Raw genomic sequence first — 19,972 nt, 5'->3', positions numbered from 1 at the left:
TGGCTTTTGGGATTAGATTAAGGTGTATCTATCAACTCCCTCCCCCACACCTGTAATTCGATAGTACACCCAAGTATTAGTTCAGGCTTAAACTAACCAAAATGCTAGTACTAAATGTATTACTTGGCTTTAAAACCACATGTTTCCATATAATAGTTGGTAAGAGTAAGATGTTTACAAATAATATCAAGATGTTAAAAATACTTTTAAAATCATGTTAGTGTTTTACCTTTCCTATGGGGAGTGTTTTGGGTAGTGTTAGTTTGATACTATTTATTTTGCCAGTTAGAAATTATAAATGGTCTCCATACTCCTTTCTCTCATGTACTGTAGATGCAAGCCTGCTTGCTGAAATGTCAAGGTTTCGTAATGGTAGATAGGCCTTGATATTTCAGCATGCTGGCTTGCTGGAATGCAGGGGTAGGCAACCTTTGCCTCAAGGGCTGAATTCCCTCAGGTGAAAGTAGTTGGGGGCTACATTCCCAAAGTAGGCAGGGCCAAAACACACACCATCCCATTCAAACACACATATACGGAACACACATATATTCTTTGTGTGTGTTTACATACACACACTGTTCCCTCTTTTCACACCTTGTCTGGTGACATAGGAAGAGACATGTTCCTTCATGGCCAGCTCATTGTGAAATGCCTCAGGTAAGAGGATTTGACCTGGGGCAGGCGGGGAGGATGCATGGCTTAAAGAGAGTGCCAGCAGTTTCTATAAGAGGCTTAGCAGGCCTGAGTATGCCCATGGGCTGGAGGTTCCCCATGTTTGTAGTCACTAGCAGCAGCAGCAGATGTGCAACAGGCTGCTGCATAGGGAAGGAAATGATACATCCAACAACACTCCCATACACTTGGAACAGTTGTCAGGGGGTGATGGAGGAAAAGAAGGTAAGAAGATAGAAGGATCCTTTCAGCCCTAAGACTCTTTTTCTCATAATACTGGAATCTGAGGTCATCCAGTGAAGCTGAATATTGGAAGATTTAGCATAGACAAAAGTAGTTCTTCAAACAGCTCACAGTTGAACTATGGAAATTACTACTACAAGAAGAGGAGTTAAAATATGAATAAAATTCCCTCACTTTTTCTCTGGTTCTCTCCAAGAATACCTCCAGCAAAAGAGAGGAAGAAAAACATTGCATATCTGGTTTCCAAGATAAAAAAGCACAGCAGAAGAACTCCCGCCCCTTTTTTAGGAAGGCTTTTTCAATAGATGTTTATGCATCACAAGCAAAAGGGCACAATCTCTTGTTTAAAAAACACTTTGAAGTTCTGTCTGAGGAATATTAGGCATCTTAATTAAAATGAATGACTCAGTTTGAAAACCTCAAATTAAAGGATATATTAATAATTAAATTAAAATCTGTTTTAGAAATGCTGTCTTTGCACAGCAATCAGCATGTTACCTATTACAACAATTAAAATTTCTTTTAAAATATTTAGTAACATTCACATTTTAAAATAGCATATGGTTTTCAGATATTTTTAATGAAATGAGAATTTTGTCACACCTCTTAACACAGTTGCAAAATTGTAATGATGAGATTTTGATACTGCTGTAACCATAGCAACTGATGTTCCTATCAAACATCACAGATTAAGAATTTGTTACAAGTTCTAGGACGCTAAAAATATTTTCTTTAGATAACTAATAAAGTTAGAGAAAAGAAAGTTCTTACATAAGAGTAGTAGCATAACAAATTGTTGTTATGTGCTTTCAAGTCGATTACGACTTATGGCGACCCTATGAATCAGTGACCTCCAAGAGCTCTGTCGTGAACCACCCTGTTCAGATCTTCTAAGTTCAGGTCTGTGGCTTTCTTTAGGGAATCAATCCATCTCTTGGTTGGCCTTCTTTTTGTACTCCGTTCTGCTTTTCCCAACGTTATTGTCTTTTCTAGTGAATCAGGTCTTCTCATTATGTGTCCAAAGTATGATAATCTCAGTTTCATAATTTTAGCTGTTAGTGACAGTTCTGGTTTAATTTGTTCTAACACCCAATTATTTGTCTTTTTCGCAGTCCACGTATGCGCAAAGCTCTCCTCCAACACCACATTTCAAATGAGTTGATTTTTCTCTTACCTGCTTTTTTTCACTGTCCAACTTTCACATCCATACATAGAAATCGTGAATACCATGGTCTGAACGATCCTGACTTTGGTGTTCAGTGATACATCTTTGCATTTGAGGACCTTTTTTAGTTCTCTCATAGTTACCCTCCCCAGTCCTAGCCTTCTTCTGATTTCTTGACTATTGTCTCCATTTTGATAATGAGTGTGCCGAGATATTGATACAAGTTCAATGTCCTCATTGTCAACTGTAAAGTTACATAAATCTTCTGTTGTCATTACTTTAGTCTTTTTGATGTTCAGCTGTAGTCCTGCTTTTGTGCTTTCCTCTTTAACTTTCATCAGCATTCTTTTCACATCATTACTGGTTTCTGCTAATAGTATGGTATCATCTGCATATCTTAAATTATTGATATTTCTCCCTCCAATTTTCACACCTCCTTCATCTTGGTCCAATCCCACTTTCCGTATGGTATGTTCTGCGTACGGATTAAACAAATAGGGTGATAAAATACACCCCTGTCTCACACCCTTTCCGATTGGGAACCAATCGGTTTCTCCATATTTTGTCCTTACAGTAGCCTCTTGTCCAGAGTATAGGTTGCGCATCAGGACAATCAGATGCTGTGCCCCCCCCATTTCTTTTAAAGCATTCCATAGTTTTTCAAGATCTACACACAAAGGCTTTGCTGTAAACTATAAAGCACAGGGCGATTTTCTTTTGAAATTCCTTGGTCTGTTCCATTATCCAACGTATGTTTGCGATGTGATCTCTGGTGCCTCTTCCCTTTCTAAATCCAGCTTGGACGTCTGGCATTTCTCGCTCCATATATGGTAAGAGCCTTTGTTGTAGAATCTTGAGCATTACTTTACTTGCATGGAATATTAAGGCAATAGTTCCTTAATTACTGCATTCCCTAGGATCCCCTTTCTTTGGAATTGGGATATGTATTGAACACTTCATCTGTGGGCCGTTGTTTAGTTTTCCATATTTCTTGACAAATTTTTGTCAAACTTTGGACAGATTCAGTCTCAGTAGCTTGTAGCAACTCTGTTGGTATGCCATCTGTTCCTGGTGATTTGTTTCTTCCAAGTATTTTAAGAGCAGCTTTCACCTCACATTTTAAAATTTCTGGTTCTTCATCATATGGTTCCTCCATGAATGAATCTGTCATCCTGTCATCTTTTATAGAGTTCTTCAGTGTATTGCTTCCATCTTCCTTTCATTTCATCACGGTCAGTGTGTTCCCCTGTTGATTATTCAGTATCCCTACTCTTGGTTTAAATTTCCCTTTCATTTCTCTAATCTTTTGGAATAAGGCCCTTGCTCTTCCCTTTTTGTTGTCCTCTTCTATTTCTATATAATTACTATTGTAATAGTTTTCTTTGTGTCTACGTACTAGACGCTGTATTGTTGCATTTAGGGTTCTGACCATGTTTCTGTCTCCTTTCGCTTTTCCTTTCCTTCTGTCTTTAACCATTTGAAGAGTTCAGTCATCCATTGAGGTCTTTCTCACTTTCTAACGAGAGGTATTGTCTTTTTGCATTCTTCCTTGATCATGTCTCTTGACTTCAGTCCATAGTTCTTCTGGTTCTCTGTCAATTAAGTTTAAAGCCTCAAATCTGTTCCTTATTTGATCTTTATATTCTTCTGGGATGTTATTTAAATCGTATTTTGGCAATATGATTGCTTTGTTCTTCTTTAGCTTTACTCTGATTTTCAATACGACCAGTTCATGGTCTGTACAGCAGTCTGCTCCTGGTCTCGTTTTTGCAGAAAGTATGGAACTTCTCCATCTTCTGTTGCCAATTATATAATCAATTTGATTCCTATACTGACAATCTGGTGATGTCCACGTGTACAGTCGTCTTTTTGGTTGCTAAAAAAATGTGTTGGCAAGAAACCAATTATTGGCTTCACAGAATTCAATAAGTCTTTCTCCTGCTTCATTTCTGTCTCCTAATCCCCATTTACTCACAATTCCTAGTTCTTCTCTGTTCCTTACTTTTGCATTCCAGTCCCCCATGATTATCATATCTTGTTTTGGTGTGTGATCAGTTTCCTCCTGTACTTCTGCGTAAAATCTCTCCTTCTTCTGCGTTTGACGTTGGAGCGTAGACTTGGATGATGGTTATGTTAATAGGCTTCCCGTTTAATCTCACTGATATTACTCGCTCCGACCTTAAGCTCTTAATTGCTTTTGCTACATTACTTCTCACTATTAAAGCAACCCCGTTTCTTCTTGATTTCTTATTTCCTGCATAAAATATTTTGTAGTTGCCTGATTGAAAATGACCCATTCTTGTCCATTTTAATTCACTCACGCCAAGCATTGTAATGCTGATACGTTCCATTTCTTGCTTGACAATTTCTAACTTTCCGTGGTTCTTGCTTCTCACATTCCATGTTCCTATTGTGTGCGTTGTACAACTCTGGACTCTCCTTTTGCATCTGTGCGCATCAGCCTCTGGGCTTCCTTTTGGCTTTGACTCAGCTGCGTCATTAGCCACAGCACTACTCGTACTTGTCCTTTGTTCTTTCCCAGTAGCTCGGTGAGTCCCTTCTGACCTGGGGGTCTCATCTTCCAGCACTTTCTCATGTTGCAATTTGGATACTCTGTTCTTAGGGTTTTCATGGTAAGAGGTATTCAGAGGTGGTTTACCATTGCCTTCCTCTGAGTTTGGACGCATCTTAGTCTGGTGTCTCAGCTTTGCCATTCCGCTTTGGGTGCCCCTGCTAGGAGTCTAGCCTCTTGGTCTAGACTCGTGACGGCATTGCTTTCAGCTTCTTCAACACTCTCAAACTCCCTCACCATGTTAAGGTGTGCATTCTAAAGGGGGACAACTAGTATAAGCTGAAAAGTATATTGATTAGAGTTTTTGAAGTGTCATTTCTTTTTTTGTGTTAATTAAATACAATTAATGATTTGTTAAATTTACATGTCTGATAAATTTATCAAATTGAACTTGAGAAATATAAATTAGGGCTGCAGAAAGTAATAGGCAAGCTCAAAGGCTACTAAAAGGTAAAGGTGTCCCCACACTTATAGTGCGAGTCGTTTCTGACTCTTAGGGTGAAGTCTTGCGACGTTTACAAGGCAGACTGTATATATGGGGTGGGATTGCCAGTTCCTTCCCTGGCCTTTCTTTATCCCCCCCCCCCCCCCAGCATATGCCAGGTACTCATTTTACTGACCACGGATGGATGGAAGGCTGAGTGGACCTCAACCTCTTTTACTGGAGATTTGACTTCCTCCTTCTGTTGGAATCCAACTCCGGCCGTGAGCAGAGCTTCGGCTGCGTTACCACCGCCTACCTCATCCTATTTCTTTTTGAGTAAAGGAAATCACAAATTGAGTCATGTCTAGATGCAAATGCACAAATGACCTGACAATTCCTCTCCTGCCAAGACCTTTTTAGCTAATAAGGAACTCCCATAGTCAAAGTCAAACTAATATGGCTCCTCATCTCATACTTTGATCATGGTTTCCATCCTATATAGCTGTAAACAAAGGATTTACGAATGTTGCTCCCATGCAAAATTTTTCTGTCCATCAGTGTTCCTTCCATGTCTTGGCATGTTCCAGTCAACAGAAAACCCTGAAGAGCTTGGATTACTCCAAGGTGGTTTTGGATACCATGTTTTTGAGGTGTAGGGATTCCACTAATGGGCTGAATAAACAACACTTGGTAAATTACTGACATACCATGCAATAAAATTATTATTATTATTATTATTATTATTATTATTATTATTATTATTATTATTATCTTTATTTATACCCCTCCCTTCTTCCAAACTGGAACTCAAGGCGGCTTCCAGATAAAAATAAGTACATATCATTAAGAACCTATAAAAATATAAAACATATAAACATATAAAATCAGCATTAAAACAGGATTAAACTATTAAGATGTTAAAACCAATTAGATATACACTTAAAATACTGCAACCCAGTTTAGGAGCATACAAGTAAAACAATAACATACAGCATCCTCTTCAGTCACTACCCTTAAAGCCTTCAGTTCCAAAGGCCTGCCAGAAGAAAAAAGTCTTTAGCTGTCGGCGGAAGGACTGCACAGAGGAGAACATTCTTGCCTCCCTAGGGAGGGAGTTCCAGAGCCTAGGGGCAGCCAGCGAAAAGGCCCTATCTCGTGTCCCCACCAGTCGCACTTGTGAAGGTGTTGGGATCATGAGAAGAGTCTCTCCTGAAGATCTCAGGGCCCGGGCAGGTTCATATAAGGAGATACGGTCTGACAAATAGCCTGGACCTAAGCCGTATAGGGCTTTATAGGTCATAACCAGCACTTTGAATTGTGTCCAGAAACAGACTGGCAGCCAGTGGAGCTGTTGCAGCAGGGGAGTTGTATGGTCCCTGTAACTAGCCCCAGTTAACATTCTGGCTGCAGCTCGTTGCACCAACTGAAGTTTCCGAACAGTCTTCAAAGACAGCCCCACGTAGAGCGCGTTACAGTAGTCTAAGTGGGATGTAACTAAGGCATGTGTCACCATAGCCAGATCAGATGACTCCAGGAACGGGCGCAGTTGGCGCACTAGTCTTAACTGTGCAAAAGCATTCCTGGCCACCGCAGAAACCTGGGCCTCCAGGTTTAAGGCTGAGTCCAGGAGCACACCCAAACTGCGAACCTGCGTCTTCAGGGGGAGTGTAACCCCATCCAGCACAGGCTGAACCCCTATTCCCTGATCACCTTTCGACTGACTAGGAGCACCACTGTCTTGTCTGGATTAAGCTTCAGCTTGTTCACCCTCATCCAGTCTACCACTGCTATCAGACACTGGTTTAGAACCGAGACAATTTCCTTGGAATTAGGTGGAAAGGAGAAGTAGAGTTGGGTGTCATCTGCATACTGATGGCACCGAACCCCAAACCTCCGGACAACCTCTCCCAGCGGTTTCATGTAGATATTAAATAGCATGGGGGACAAAACTGAACCCTGAGGGACCCCACAGACCAACGGCCAAGGAGTCGAACAGGAATCCCCCAGCACCACCTTCTGGGTTCGCTCCTCCAGGAAGGAACGGAGCCATCATAAAATGGTGCCCCCAAGTCCCATCCCGGTAAGGCGACCCAGAAGGCTACCATGGTTGATGGTATCGAAAGCTGCTGAGACACATTCCCTGTCCAGTTCTCTGCGTAGGTCGTCTACCAAGGCGACCAAAGCCGTCTCCGTCTCATAACCAGGTCTGAAACCAGACTGAAATGGATCTAGATAATCCGTTTCATCCAGGAATCCCTGTAGTTGGGAGGCCAGCACACGCTCTGTTACCTTGCCCAGAAATGGGATATTAGACACTGGTCAATAATTATCCACAATATAGGGGTCCAGGGAGGGCTTTTTCAGCAAAGGCTTTACAACTGCCTCCTTTAGGCACATTGGAACTCTGCCTTGTTGTAGGGAGGCATTAAAAAGCCTTCCAACATCACAAAGCAGGAATGCAGAGATTTTACTGAACCTTCAAGACCTTATTAGCAGAGTGCACAGGTAGGTATCTGATATTTCTGGAGCTCTGGGCTGAGTGAGCAACAAGCTTCTTTCATTTCTCTTGCATTTCTTTGTACACAATTTTCTCAAGAAAGTGATGCTGAAGAAAAAGCAAGAAAGAGGTTCCCACACTCTGTACGGGTGAGTACTGTCATGCACACAAAAAAAGCCCTGGTTGCCCTATGCAGCACCTGAGCTGCCCAGCCCAGAAATTGTTATGGCAGATTTTGTGGACTTCAAATGTGTCTACAGTGTAACCTATTTATTTCTTCCTACTAGAGTCAATGGGGTGATGGGGCAAAGGGAGCGTTACCTACGACCCCATCTGCTGAGTCCTGACACAAAGCACTCAACCTGCACTCAGTCCCAGGGCTCCTACAATATTGATGAAACTCCCCCATCATAACGATGGCTTTGTGACCGCTATGAAATATAATAAAAAAAGAATGTAACGTGCTATAAACTTTTGAGGACCAGAATCTCCATCACATGCATAAAATGGTGTTATCCTCCGTTAGCCAATGGGTAGCAGAAGACCGAGCGACAGGCGCGTCCCAGCCCGTTCGTCACATAACGCTGCCGTTGCTTCTCTCTACCACCTCCCCTACAAATTAGTCAGCAAGAGAAAAAGCACATGACACCATCAATCTTGTGTGCCAACTGTTAACTTTGAATGGAAGCCCCGCCTCCTTTCCTCTCTTTCCCCCATCCAATCGGGGATAGTGAACGCACGTCCATCATTTTTGCCCTCTCTCGGCTGCCGTAACCATAAGTCCGCTCAGGGGCGGAGTGGGGGTTCCCGCGGTGGCTGTTGGGACAGGCTGCCAAGTTGTAAGAAAGTCCGCTCGTAGCGGCTCCAGGTGCACTTTGAGAGAAAAGAAAGCTGAAGTTTGTGGAGAGGCCCTCAGGCCTAGCAACGCTTAATAGCCCGAGAAATGAGTTGGGTCGGTTAGAAGGCTCTTACTGGGGGTGTCCGGCCAAGTGGGAAGGTGAGGAAGAGGCGGGGTCTGTTGTTGGGTCATTAGCAGATTATCTGGTAGCTGGCGGAGTTCTCCTTCCGGTCCTTTGCCGATTTGGCATCTGCTGGGGGAGAGGGACCATTGCTTGGCTAGGATCAGGCGTCTGCCCTGCCCTGCCGGGGAGTGGTTTGCGTCTTGTTTTTGGAATTGGTAGCCCTACCTGAAGCAGCCCCTCCTCTCCCCCCGTGGCGGGGAAGCTGCAGTGTGGGGTGTCTCGGGTGTCATTCATTGTTTCTTCTCTGTCCTAAGTAAGGCACCAGTTGCTTCCTTCGGCAATTAGAAGAAAGAGTATTTGTAGTCTATATTGGCTTCACTATATCTGTCAGGTGATGGGAAATAGGAAGTAACAATATATGGCTACTTTAAAAGTGCCCTTTTACTTCTGTGTAAAAGCTCTAGGCCATTGGTCTTCAACTGGTGGGTTGGGACCCAGTACTGGGTCACAAACTGACCTAAGGTGGATCGCAACAGCAGTATTACTGCCATACAGATGGTGGTAAATTAAGAATGCATCTCCAGATACATGTTTGGGTTAAAGATGGGTTCTGATTCTGACATGGTTGAAGACTGCTGCTTTAGGCTGCCTAGTGGGCTCTGATTTCATAGTTCAGAATACTTATCCCAAATTCTGGAATAAGTTTATTTTTATTTATCATATTTGTATCTTGCCCTTTTTTCAAGTAACAAAGGCTAACATATGCAGATAAGCCCATTTTATTCTCACAACGGCCCTATGAGATAAGCTAGGCATGAGTCTTCAATCTTTTATTATATTTTCTTCTTGATTTTACATCATTCAGCAAATCTTTAAAAAAAGAATTAAAAATACTGTTTTAGGTCCTGCTCTTGATGACCCCACCCCCCACCAGAATGATGTGAGGCAGGTAACCATTAGGGAAAGATCCTTATTGGTAGTGCCACCCCTTCATGGAACAGCCTCCCAAGGGAAACTCACCTGGTGGCATCTTTGGCGCTAGATAAAGACCTTTCTGTTTACCCAGCTAGTTTAAATAATTTATGTAGTCTGGGCCGTTCTGTTTTTAAAACCTGTGTTCTAACTTTTGGGGTTGTAGTGAGTTTTTGCTGTGTCTACAAATCAGAAGACTGGTATAGTGTAGTAGACAGGAAAACAGACAAGACAAGATTTTTAGGACTATAATTTTTCTGTTGAATGTATTTACATTTATTTGTTTATTATTTGATTTATATCCCGCCCTTCCTCCCAGCAGGAGCCCAGGGCAGCAAACAAAAGCACTAAAACACTTTAAAACATCATAAAAACAGACTTTAAAATACATTAAAACAAAACATCTTTAAAAACGTGTTTCTAAAAAGCTTTGAAGACATCTTAAAAAAAAAGGTTAAAACATATTGTTTTTTAAAAAAGGTTTAAAAACATATTAAAAAGCAATTCCAACACAGACGTAGACTGGGGTAAGGTCTCAACTTAAACAGCTTGTTGAAAGAGGAAGGTCTTCAATAGATGTCGAAAAGATAACAGAGATGGTGCCTGTCTAATATTTAAGAGTATGGCATTCCACAGGGTAGGTGCTGCCACACTAAAGGTCCATTTCCTATGTTGTGCAGAATGCACCTCCAGATAAGATGGTGTCTGCAGGAGGCCCTCACCTGCAGAGTGCAGTGATCAACTGGGTATAAGGGATAAAACAGCCTTTCAGGCACCCTGGTCCCAAGTTGTATAGAGCTTTGTACACCAAAAGTAGAACCTTGAACTTGGCCCGGTAGCAAATGGGCAGCCAGTGCAGTTCTTTCAGCAGTGGGGTGACATGTTGGCAATACCCTGCCCCAGTGAGCAGGCTTACCACCACATTTTGCACCAGCTGCAGCTTCTGGACCAACCTCAAGGGCAGTTGTAACAGTTACTGTAACAGTTAAGTGTATCTAGGACACAGCAGGAGAAAACACTTCCATATAAAATATATCTACAATGCGCCTGTGTATGCACATTTCCAATTCATTATTTCCAAGTGACCCTGAACATTCAAAATTTCAGCATTAATTATTAATTTATTTACTTATGACATTTGTATGCTACCCCATAACAAAGTAAAATGTAAATGTACTGCCTTCAAGTCAATTCCGACTTATGTCAACCCTATGAATAGGGTTTTCATGAAGTTGAGAGGCAGTGACAGGCCCAAGGTGAGCTTCATGGCTATGTGGGGATTCAGTGATATTACTAAATTTATGTTTGAGGTACTGAGTCCACGTTTGCATAATGGTGTAAGCTTTTGTGGAATGAACATATGAAGCTGTCTTATTCCAGGACAGACCTTTGGTCCATCTTGCTCAGTGTTGTCTACACTGACTGGCAGCTGCTCTTCACAGTGTCATACAGGAGTCCTTCCTAGTCCTACCTGGGAATGCCAAGAATCTGCCTTGATACTCCTTTTGCTACCATGCAGAAATTAATCTAGCATAACTGTGTGGCTCTGGCCCAGGGATCTCTGAAGGACTGCCTTCTCCCTTAAGATCCTGTCTGTCCCTTTGTTTAACACCAGAGACTATGTTATAAGTTGTATTCATAGAATCATAGAGTTGGAAGGGCCCTGTAAGGCCATCGAGTCCAACCCCCTGCTAAGTGCAGGAATCCAAATTAGAGCATACCCGACAAGTTGCTGTCCAGCTGCCTCTTGAATGCCTCCAGGGTTGGGGAGTCCATCACCTTCCTAGGTAATTGGTTCCATTGTCGTACTGCTCTAACAGTTAGGAAGTTTTTTCTGATGTTCAGTGGAAATCTGACTTCCTGTAAGTTGAGCCCATTATTCCATGTCCTGCACTCGGATGATTGAGAAGAGATCATGTGCTTCCTCTGTGTGGTATCTTTTCAAGTACTTGAAGAGTGCTATCATATCTCTCCACACTCTTCTCTTCTCAAGGCTTAAACATGCCCAGTTCTTTCAGTCTCTCCTCATAGGGCTTTGTTTCCACTCCCCTGATCCTCGTTGCCCTCCTCTGAACCCGTTCCAGTTTGTCTACATCCTTCTTAAAGTGTGGTGTCCAGAACTGGACGCAGTACTCAGGATGAGGCCTAACCAGTGCCTAATAGAGGGAAACCAATACTTCATGTGATTTGGAAACTATACTTCTGTTAATGCAGCCTAAAATAGCATTTGCCTTTTTTGCAGCCACATTACACTGTTGGCTCATGTTCAGCTATCAACAACAATCCTAAGATCCTTTTCGCATATAGTATTGCTGAGCCAAGTATCCTCCATCTTATAACTGCATTCGTTTTCTTTCTTCTAGGTGTAGAACTTTGCACTTGTTCCCGTTAAATTTCATTCTTTTGTTTTCAGCCCAATGTCCCAGCCTATCAAGATCCCTTTGAATTTTGTTTCGATCTTCCAAGGTATTAGTTATCCATTCCAATTTTTTATCATCTGCAGATCTGATAAGCATTCCCTGCACCTCCTCATCCAAGTCATTAATAAAAATGTTGAAGAGTGCTGGGCCCTGCAGGACCCCACTCATTACCTCTCCCCAGTTTAAGAAGGAACGCTTTGAATATGATTATGTAGCCAACTGTGGATCCACCTGATAGTTGGTCCATCCAGCTCACATTTAGCTAGCTTGTTAATCAGATCATGGGGCACTTTATCAAATGCTTTGTCGAAGTCAAGATATATTATGTCCACAGCATTCCCACAGCATATTCAACTAAGTCCTACTCAAAGCAGACCCACTGAAATTAACGAACGTAAATTAGTCATGTCTATTAACTTCAGTGGGTCAACTCTGAGTAGTATTAGCATTGAATACCATCCAAAGAATCCCACCACTTTCACATGCCCAGTTGGTTGGGCCATAGTACAGAACCTTTTCCATTGTGACACCCAGATGATAGGTCTCTTCAGAGAGAGATGTGACCGACTCCTTCCTTTAAAGTTCAGGCATGCAACTAAGACCTTTTTTATTCTACAGTTTTAATGTGATTTATACTTTTCAGCTGTACTTTTTTAAATCTTGTTATGTATGATTTTAGTAAATATTGGAGTGTTTTTACTGTAAATTGATGCTCCTTTGAATTTATTTATAAATACAAGTGCGTTTGTTGTTGTTGTTATATGCCTTCAAGTTGATTACGACTTATGGCGACCCTATGAATTAGTGACCTCCAACAGCATCTGTCATGAACCACCCTGTTCAGATCTTGTAAGTTCAGGTCTGTGGCTTCCTTTATGGAACCTCTTGTTTGGCCTTCCTCTTTTTCTACTCCCTTCTGTTTTTTCCAGCATTATTGTCTTTTCTAGTGAATCATGTCTTCTCAGGATGTGTCCAAAGTATGATAACCTCAGTGGGTAGAAATGCTAAAATAAGGTGTATGGGGAGCAGGGCATTCATGTATTTTCTGTATGAATTTGTCTGCTGTCTCTCAATTTAGTGGGATAGGCATCAGAATTCAAATGTGAACTTTGCCAACATTTTTTTTTCAGGTTTATCCAGAACATTCATTGCTGGAAGTTAGAAAAGGGTGTTATGGCACCTTAAATACTAACCAATATATTATGGCATAAGCTTTCATGCCATAAGACTCCTGGTTTTTTCTGAAACACAGACTTAATGTTCTGCGAATTAGGTTGATAATTAGTTGACCGAATGCTGCTTTCCTATATCAGCCTGTCCTGAAATCCACACAAGAGGCCCTTCTGGAGATCCTGCCAGTAACCCTGGTACATTGGGCAGTGGCTTGAGATAGGGTTGAAGTGGCAGCCCAGCTGACGAACTCTTTTCCATCAGGAGTATGGCTGGCACCTACATTGAATGGATTTCAGTGCCAGGTGGATATACCTTTCCACCAAGGCTTTTGGGTTCACTTGTATTTGAGGACTGCGTATTCTGATCATTTTGGTATAGATATTATTTCTTTCAGCTCACTACATAATTTCTTATGTTGTGTTCTGCAGTTTTAATGATAATATAAATCACCTTGAGATGATTTATGGGGAAGAGCAGTATAGAAATAAATGGAATGAATGAATGAATAAGATAGCCAGAATCAGAACTTACATTGGTTGTAACTTTAAGGAGTATAACTTTAAGAACTTGTGCTTGAGCTTGCTTTTCCCTCCTGTCTCTCATTCACCTTTCCTCTTGTGTCATGTCTTTTTAGATTGTGAGCCTAAAGGCAGGGATTGTTTTAGAAATGATTTTTCTAAGCCACTCTGTTAGCCTTTTTTTTTTTTTTTTTTTTGCTAATGGGGGTATAAATAATGCAAATAAATAATAATAAATACTGGAGTGTTTATAAAATTCAGAATGAATCTCATGAATGCTTGCTCAATGCTTTTAACTTTATATTTTGTTTGTCATGGAATTGCAAAATGGGTGTTTATCTTCATAATTGAGATTATCATTGCTCATCAATTAGATTTAATGTCCAGGTTTGCAGCTGTGTGTGTCTTGATGTACAGTAGCTGTGGGGCACATACCTGTGAACACAGGTATGGCCAATAGAAAATGTCTGAGCAGCAAATGTTTGTCATAACTCACTATACTAACCTTCTTAGCTTTACACTTCTGCCACCTGCAATGAAGAACGCTTGGTAACAGACTAATTTATACTGGGTCATACTTACCTCACCTGCATGGTTTTTTTTGCTTTGTGGTTACAGGTACAGCCATGCAGGAAAGCATCCGTTTTGCTTCCTCGGGAGATGATGATGTTAAAATATGGGACTCTTCATCCATAACTGTAGTGGAGCAGTTCAGTCCCCATACTTCATCACATCCAGTTAGCTCTGTGTGCTGGGGCAGCAACAGTATCCTTTGCTATTTCATGGGGAGCAGCATGTGGAGCTGCATTAGTGCATTATTTGTTTAGTGATAATTTCTAATTTTGGCCCTTGCCCAATGTGGTGGTGGGTTGTTTTGTTTTTTAATACAGATACATTTACAGTACTTATGTGGCTTATCTGAATTAAAGGCTTGTAGTAGCAGCATGTACATGGAGTTTGGGTGTCCATATTCATAAAGTATCTTCCATTAAATAACACTTGTGTTGTAGCAATTGAAAGAATGGAAGAATAAGTCAGCATTATTCTTTAAAGTTCCAAACGTCTCTGGCTTCTAGAGAGAGTGGACAAGCATGTGTGAGAACAAACGTGTTCATGAATGAAAGCTCAAGTTATCAAAGTTCTGAACCTATTTCACAGGTGCACATTCCATTTGAGTATACTTTATTTACTTCTGACAGTCAGCTTTGGCAAGCTAAACTGTTAAGTAACCAATCTTCCTCGTAACTTCACATGGAAACGGATGGATATTTGTATTTTTAGCACAGACAGCTTGCCTAGCATCAGTTCAATCAGGAAGTGATTCATTCACCTGAGTCTTCCCTCCCCTTGTTCCTTCTCTTCCCCCACCTTCAGAACAGAAGGGAGGAACTGTTAACATGCACATACTCCTCAGCTCCTAGAAGACAGAAGAGCCAGCTGCCATTAGTCCTTTGTTCAAAGGGAGAGCCATAGCTCAGCAGTAGAACAGAACAAATGCTTTGCATGTGAAAGGTCCCAGGTTCAATCCACAGCATCTCCAGGTAGGACTGGGAAAGACTCCTGTCTGAATCCTGGAGAGCTCCGACCTGTCAGTTGCAGAGTGTACACTCTAGACCAAGCGTTCCCAAACTGTGGTCCATGGACCACCAGTGGTCTGTGGTATGTCTTTGGATTTGTGGTAGAAGATGGGAGATAGCACATCCATCACATTCAATAGTCATATGGATTTTTAGTTGTATTTATTGCTGCTTTTATTTCTTAAATTATATTTTTGTTGTATTACAGTTTGAAGTCTGTGGAATTACAACTGCTACAATAGGCAGAAAAATCATTAAGTGGTCTGCCAAGATGCTCTACAATTTTCATGTCGTCCATGGGGAAAAGACATTTGGGAGGCACTGGTCTAGACAGTTCTGAGCAAAAGACCAGTGGTCTGACTTGGTGTAAGGCAGCTCTGGTAGTGTTTTCTTGCTCCCTCCCAGACTAAAGGCCTGAAGTCTGGGAGGGTGGAAAAAACCCCTCACTGCACTGCTCACCTCTTTGGAGAGGAAGGATGAGTGGTATTATTATTTCTTCATTTTCTTACCTGGCCTTCACCATAAAGTCCTACAGAAGGGTTACAGCAATTTAAAAATACAATCTTAAAAACAGTTTAAAATCAGCCATAAGAATAGGCTGTGTCCTGAAAATATTTCTCTCAAATGTCAAAGGTCAAGATAAAGAGACTCACCTTCAACAGAAGTGATATAATGAAGGTGCCATATGGGCCACTGTGGGGTTGCTGCAGAGAATGCCCTCTTAGGACACCACCCTACATTCATATTCTCTTTCTCACTCTTTCTATGCTGGCCAGAAAGAGAGAGAACAGCCACTTAAATGCAAAAGGATGTCTCTCTCTCCCCATGTGCATCTCTCTGTAGCAGAGGGGGAAGCAACACCTTGCTAGCCAGCCGGGCTTACAACATTTACCGAGGAAGATGAAGATATTAGGAGAAGGTCTATCTGATTTTTTTTCTGACTTGAGCAGAAGAAACAGAAAGGAAAAGTTGGGTCTAGGTCTTCTGCTTTCCCCCATCTGGGTAAATGCTCCAGTACTAGATCTTGCTTTTTCTTCTGCTCTTTTTCTTCTGCTACCTGAACTCATGTGCACGCAACACACTCAGAATTGCTTGAGCCAGCTCAACAACAAATGGGCTTCCCTAGTAAGGAGAAGCATGCATACTTGAGAATCTTTGTTCTGGATGCAGCATGAGTACATGTTTCTCCTTTCCAGGAGAGATCAAAGGAAAGAAGCAGCTCCAAGGTTGTTTCTCCAGATGTGCTACGTGTGGCCATATTCCACAATACAGTGGCCCTGTGTGCATATAGAAGCCTATATGTCCAGTGGCCTCCCTCCCTCCCTGCCCTTTTTAAGTTGGATGGTTCTTTGTTTTTTTTAATGGAGTTTCTCGTTGTAGTTTTATAGCATTCTAGAAGTAGAGAAGCATGTGGAGAGCTCCAGCTATGGGAAAGAAGCTCTGGCACTTTATCATGGCCATAATGATATCAGGTTGTGCATGATCATAACGTGTATTTGAGCTTGTGTGTGTAAGCCATTAAACCAAGCCACAGGAGTTCCATATTGCCTCATTGCATAAAATGCTTTGGTGCTTTAAACTTGGATTACAAGTCTTAACCCCAAGGAGCTTTCTCTTTTAAAAAAAAAAAGAGAAAAAAGTGAATACTCATTTATCCCCTGGACAGAGTTCCAGAAAAACCATTGCCATCATATGTGGAACTGAGCTCTGCTCCCTAGCCAGCTTACTCTGTGCTGCGTTACTTTAACAAATAGGCATTCAGCAGGAGGCTGCCTGCAAAAAAGTAGTGTTCACTAGATGGGCTTTTTGGACTGGTTATTTATGGTGTATTTTGCTTTTTGAGAAATATATTTTATGGATACGATTTCATTTTTTTTTTTTAATTTGGCTTCTTTTATCCCCAAAACCATTTGATTGCCTTAGATTGTGAGCCTTTTGGGAAGAGGACTGTTAACATTTAGAAAAACTGCTGTAAGCTGTTTTGAACCCATGGGCTAGATTAAGTTACATATGAAAAACAAATAAAGGTTTAGTTCAGGTAAAAGTAACCCCCAAGTGATAAGAAATCAAGTGGTTTCTCTTGTATGTGTGAACCAGCCCTTAGTAACGAAGACATCCTGCTATATGCCATAGTTTTAGTCCTTTACTTAATCTCTTCATAAGTGCCTGATTCCAGCAGCTTATGAAGCAAGATGAAATGGGAGGCTGGCACGATAGCTCTCGCATGTCCTCTCCTAGTTTTGTGGAGCCTTAGTGGTTCCTTCTTGTGCTGGGGAGCTTTGGGCTATGAAGCAAGCCAAAGACTGGAGTGCAAATGGCACGAATCTTGCTCCCAAGCTGACAAGACTGGTCAGTGCACACAATCAAGCCTAGCATGTGGCAGTGTGGGCTGTGAAGAAGGCTCAGTTCGCAGCTATCTTTGCATCCTCCAGTAGCTGGCGGACAGAATTATTTCAAATGGTCTGGAGGTTACTGACTTCCACTGTGGGGGAGGGGCCTCTGGAGCATTTGAGGAGCCACTGTGACCAATTGGCTACACACTTTGAGGATAGTCACTTGACTTTGGAGTGACCTTGACTCTATTGTTGTTGCAGTGTCAGATGAAGCACCCAATGCTAGAGCTGATGATGTGCTGGTGGCCACCACGTCTGACCATATGCCCACTTAACCTCAGTTCCTTCTGGCTTATTAAATAGAGCCGAGGGGGTTTAACTCATTGACCAGAGTGTGGTTAATGCTTCCATTAGGGGGTGCTAAGACAACAACCACCATTCCTGGACTGGGATTGCTTGGCCACAGTAGTTCATTCACTGGCGACTTCAGGACTGTGTTATTACAATGCACTGTATTTGGGGCTTCCCTTGCACTTGACCTGGAAATTGCAATTAGTGCAAAATGCTGCAGCCAGATCGCTGACTGGAGTGAGACCCTGTCAGCTGTTAACACCTCTGCTCAGAGATCTGCATTGGTTGCCAATTTGTTACCGGGCCAAATTCAAGGCGTCACTGCTGGTATAAAACGCCCTTAGTAGGTTGGGACCAGTTTACTTGTGGGGCCGCCTTACCCAGTATGTGCTACCTAAGCACTTTGATCTGCAGAGCAGGCTGTGTTACAGGTGCCAATAATACTTATTCCGCAGGTGCAAGAAATCGTTCTTTTAGCGTGGCAGTACCTATTTGGAATTCCCTGCCTATTGACCAAAGGCAGGAGCCTACACTGTATTCCTTTTGGCACCTGCTTAAATTTTTTTTGTTTAGGCAAACCTATTCAGACGCATATATGTTGATATGTTTAAATCTTTTTACTTAGTTGCTGTTTTAATTGTTTTAAAAATGTTTTAATTACTTGTTTTCAATTGTTTTACTCATAATTTTTAATGTGTTTTGTAAACAGTTTAGAAGTCTTTTTACAATCAAGTGGTATATAAATTTTGTTAAATAAAGTACAGTATTGTAGTTAAATTCTATCAGCTTCCCAGATAGAGAAAGTGAGTTTTCATGGTGGCTCTCGCGTTCTTTTCTGTACCATAGGAACCTCTCTAATTATAATGTTTGATGCTGAGAATCTTGGGTGATCCATACTTGAATGCTTGATAGAGCTCTACCTAGAATGTTTATTATTATAGTGATGTCAAAGGATAATGTGGATGAGGTGAAATACAGGCAAGCACAACTGTGGCTTGCTTAGATAATGTAAAGAATGAAAGTTACCCTTTCATGCACAACACCCAAACAAGTGGTTACTTGTGAAGAAGGAGGTAGGTTATGGATGTTACAGTAAAGTTAACACCGTAATTTTTACTGTCTCCAAGTAAAAAAAGGAGTAAAAATTACTTTGATGTTCTCTTGAGGGTAATTAGTTTTAACTGATTTTAATATTGTGGATTAAAATGGTTGTCTCTCACTCTGGGACCTTATGGTGAAAGGCAGGTAAGAAATCTAAATAAAGATAATTGAAGTATTGACTTTTCTGGGTCTTCAATTTTCCTTTAGTTGACAATTCTCATTTGAAGGAAAATTTCCCAGAATAAATGTAACATTTGAAAAGGGACACTAAATACAAACCATCTTTGATAAGTCTGGGTTCTGTGGCAGGGAATCTTGTGCTTTCTCACCTAATAACTTAGATCTTCTTGCTGTCCCCCACACACATACTTTGTGTAAGTGCCATTCACCACAATAGAAGCTGCTTTGAATTTATCTGTTTCTCTAATTGCTGAAGACTTTCTAGTTACTTTGGTATGCCTGAGCTGTTAAGTAGATCTTGTTAGCTGTTTGGGATCAATAGTATAGTAGCTTGTCATCCTGAATTGAATTAGACAAGCTGTAACCCATTGAAATCTATGTACTAGCATACCATAGAACTAAAAAAGCAAATCTCCTTGGACTTTTTCTGCTTGGCTTAATGTTGTTATGTGCCTTCAAGTCAATTATGACTTATGGCGACCCTATGAATCAATAACCTCCAATAGCATCTGTCATGAACCACCCTGTTCAGATTTTGTAAGTTCAGGTCTGTGGCTTCCTTTATGGAATCAATCCATCTCTTGTTTGGTCTTCTTCCTTTTCTACTCCCTTCTGTTTTGCCCAGCATTGTCTTTTCTAGTGAATCATGTCTTCTCATGATGTGTCCAAGGTATGATAACCTCTTTTCATCATTTTAGTTTCTAGTGATAGTTCTGGTTTAATTGTTCTAACACCCAATGATTTCTCTTTTTCGCGGTCCATGGTATGCGCAAAGCTCTCTTCCAACAGCACATTTCAAACGAGTTGATTTT

The 19,972-nt window shown here is 41.3% G+C and overlaps 1 protein-coding gene across 4 annotated transcripts in view; it reads left to right on the top strand.

The window, feature by feature from the left end:
* Window positions 1–8,316: 8,316 nt before the first annotated feature.
* The window catches only part of NEDD1 (NEDD1 gamma-tubulin ring complex targeting factor), a 65,312-nt gene continuing 53,656 nt past the window's right edge, over window positions 8,317–19,972 (top strand). For 2 of the 4 annotated variants that reach the window (XR_009764434.1, XM_061639521.1), the window contains exons 1-2: window positions 8,317–8,570; window positions 14,237–14,383. Coding sequence is in view for 3 of the 4 variants with exons in the window: in XM_061639521.1 (XP_061495505.1) it covers window positions 14,245–14,383 (139 nt within the window). In the remaining variant the exon portion in view is untranslated. Of the gene's footprint in view, window positions 8,571–8,634; window positions 8,849–14,236; window positions 14,384–19,972 lie in introns of those variants that run through there. The other 2 variants (XM_061639518.1, XM_061639519.1) reach the window with 2 other exon arrangements.

Source organism: Rhineura floridana, chromosome 8, assembly GCF_030035675.1.
Source record: "Rhineura floridana isolate rRhiFlo1 chromosome 8, rRhiFlo1.hap2, whole genome shotgun sequence".
In the NCBI taxonomy this organism is placed as follows: Eukaryota; Metazoa; Chordata; class Lepidosauria; order Squamata; family Rhineuridae; genus Rhineura; species Rhineura floridana.
The sequence above is the reverse complement of the archived record's forward strand: the minus strand, read 5'-3'. Positions and strand labels throughout refer to the sequence as shown.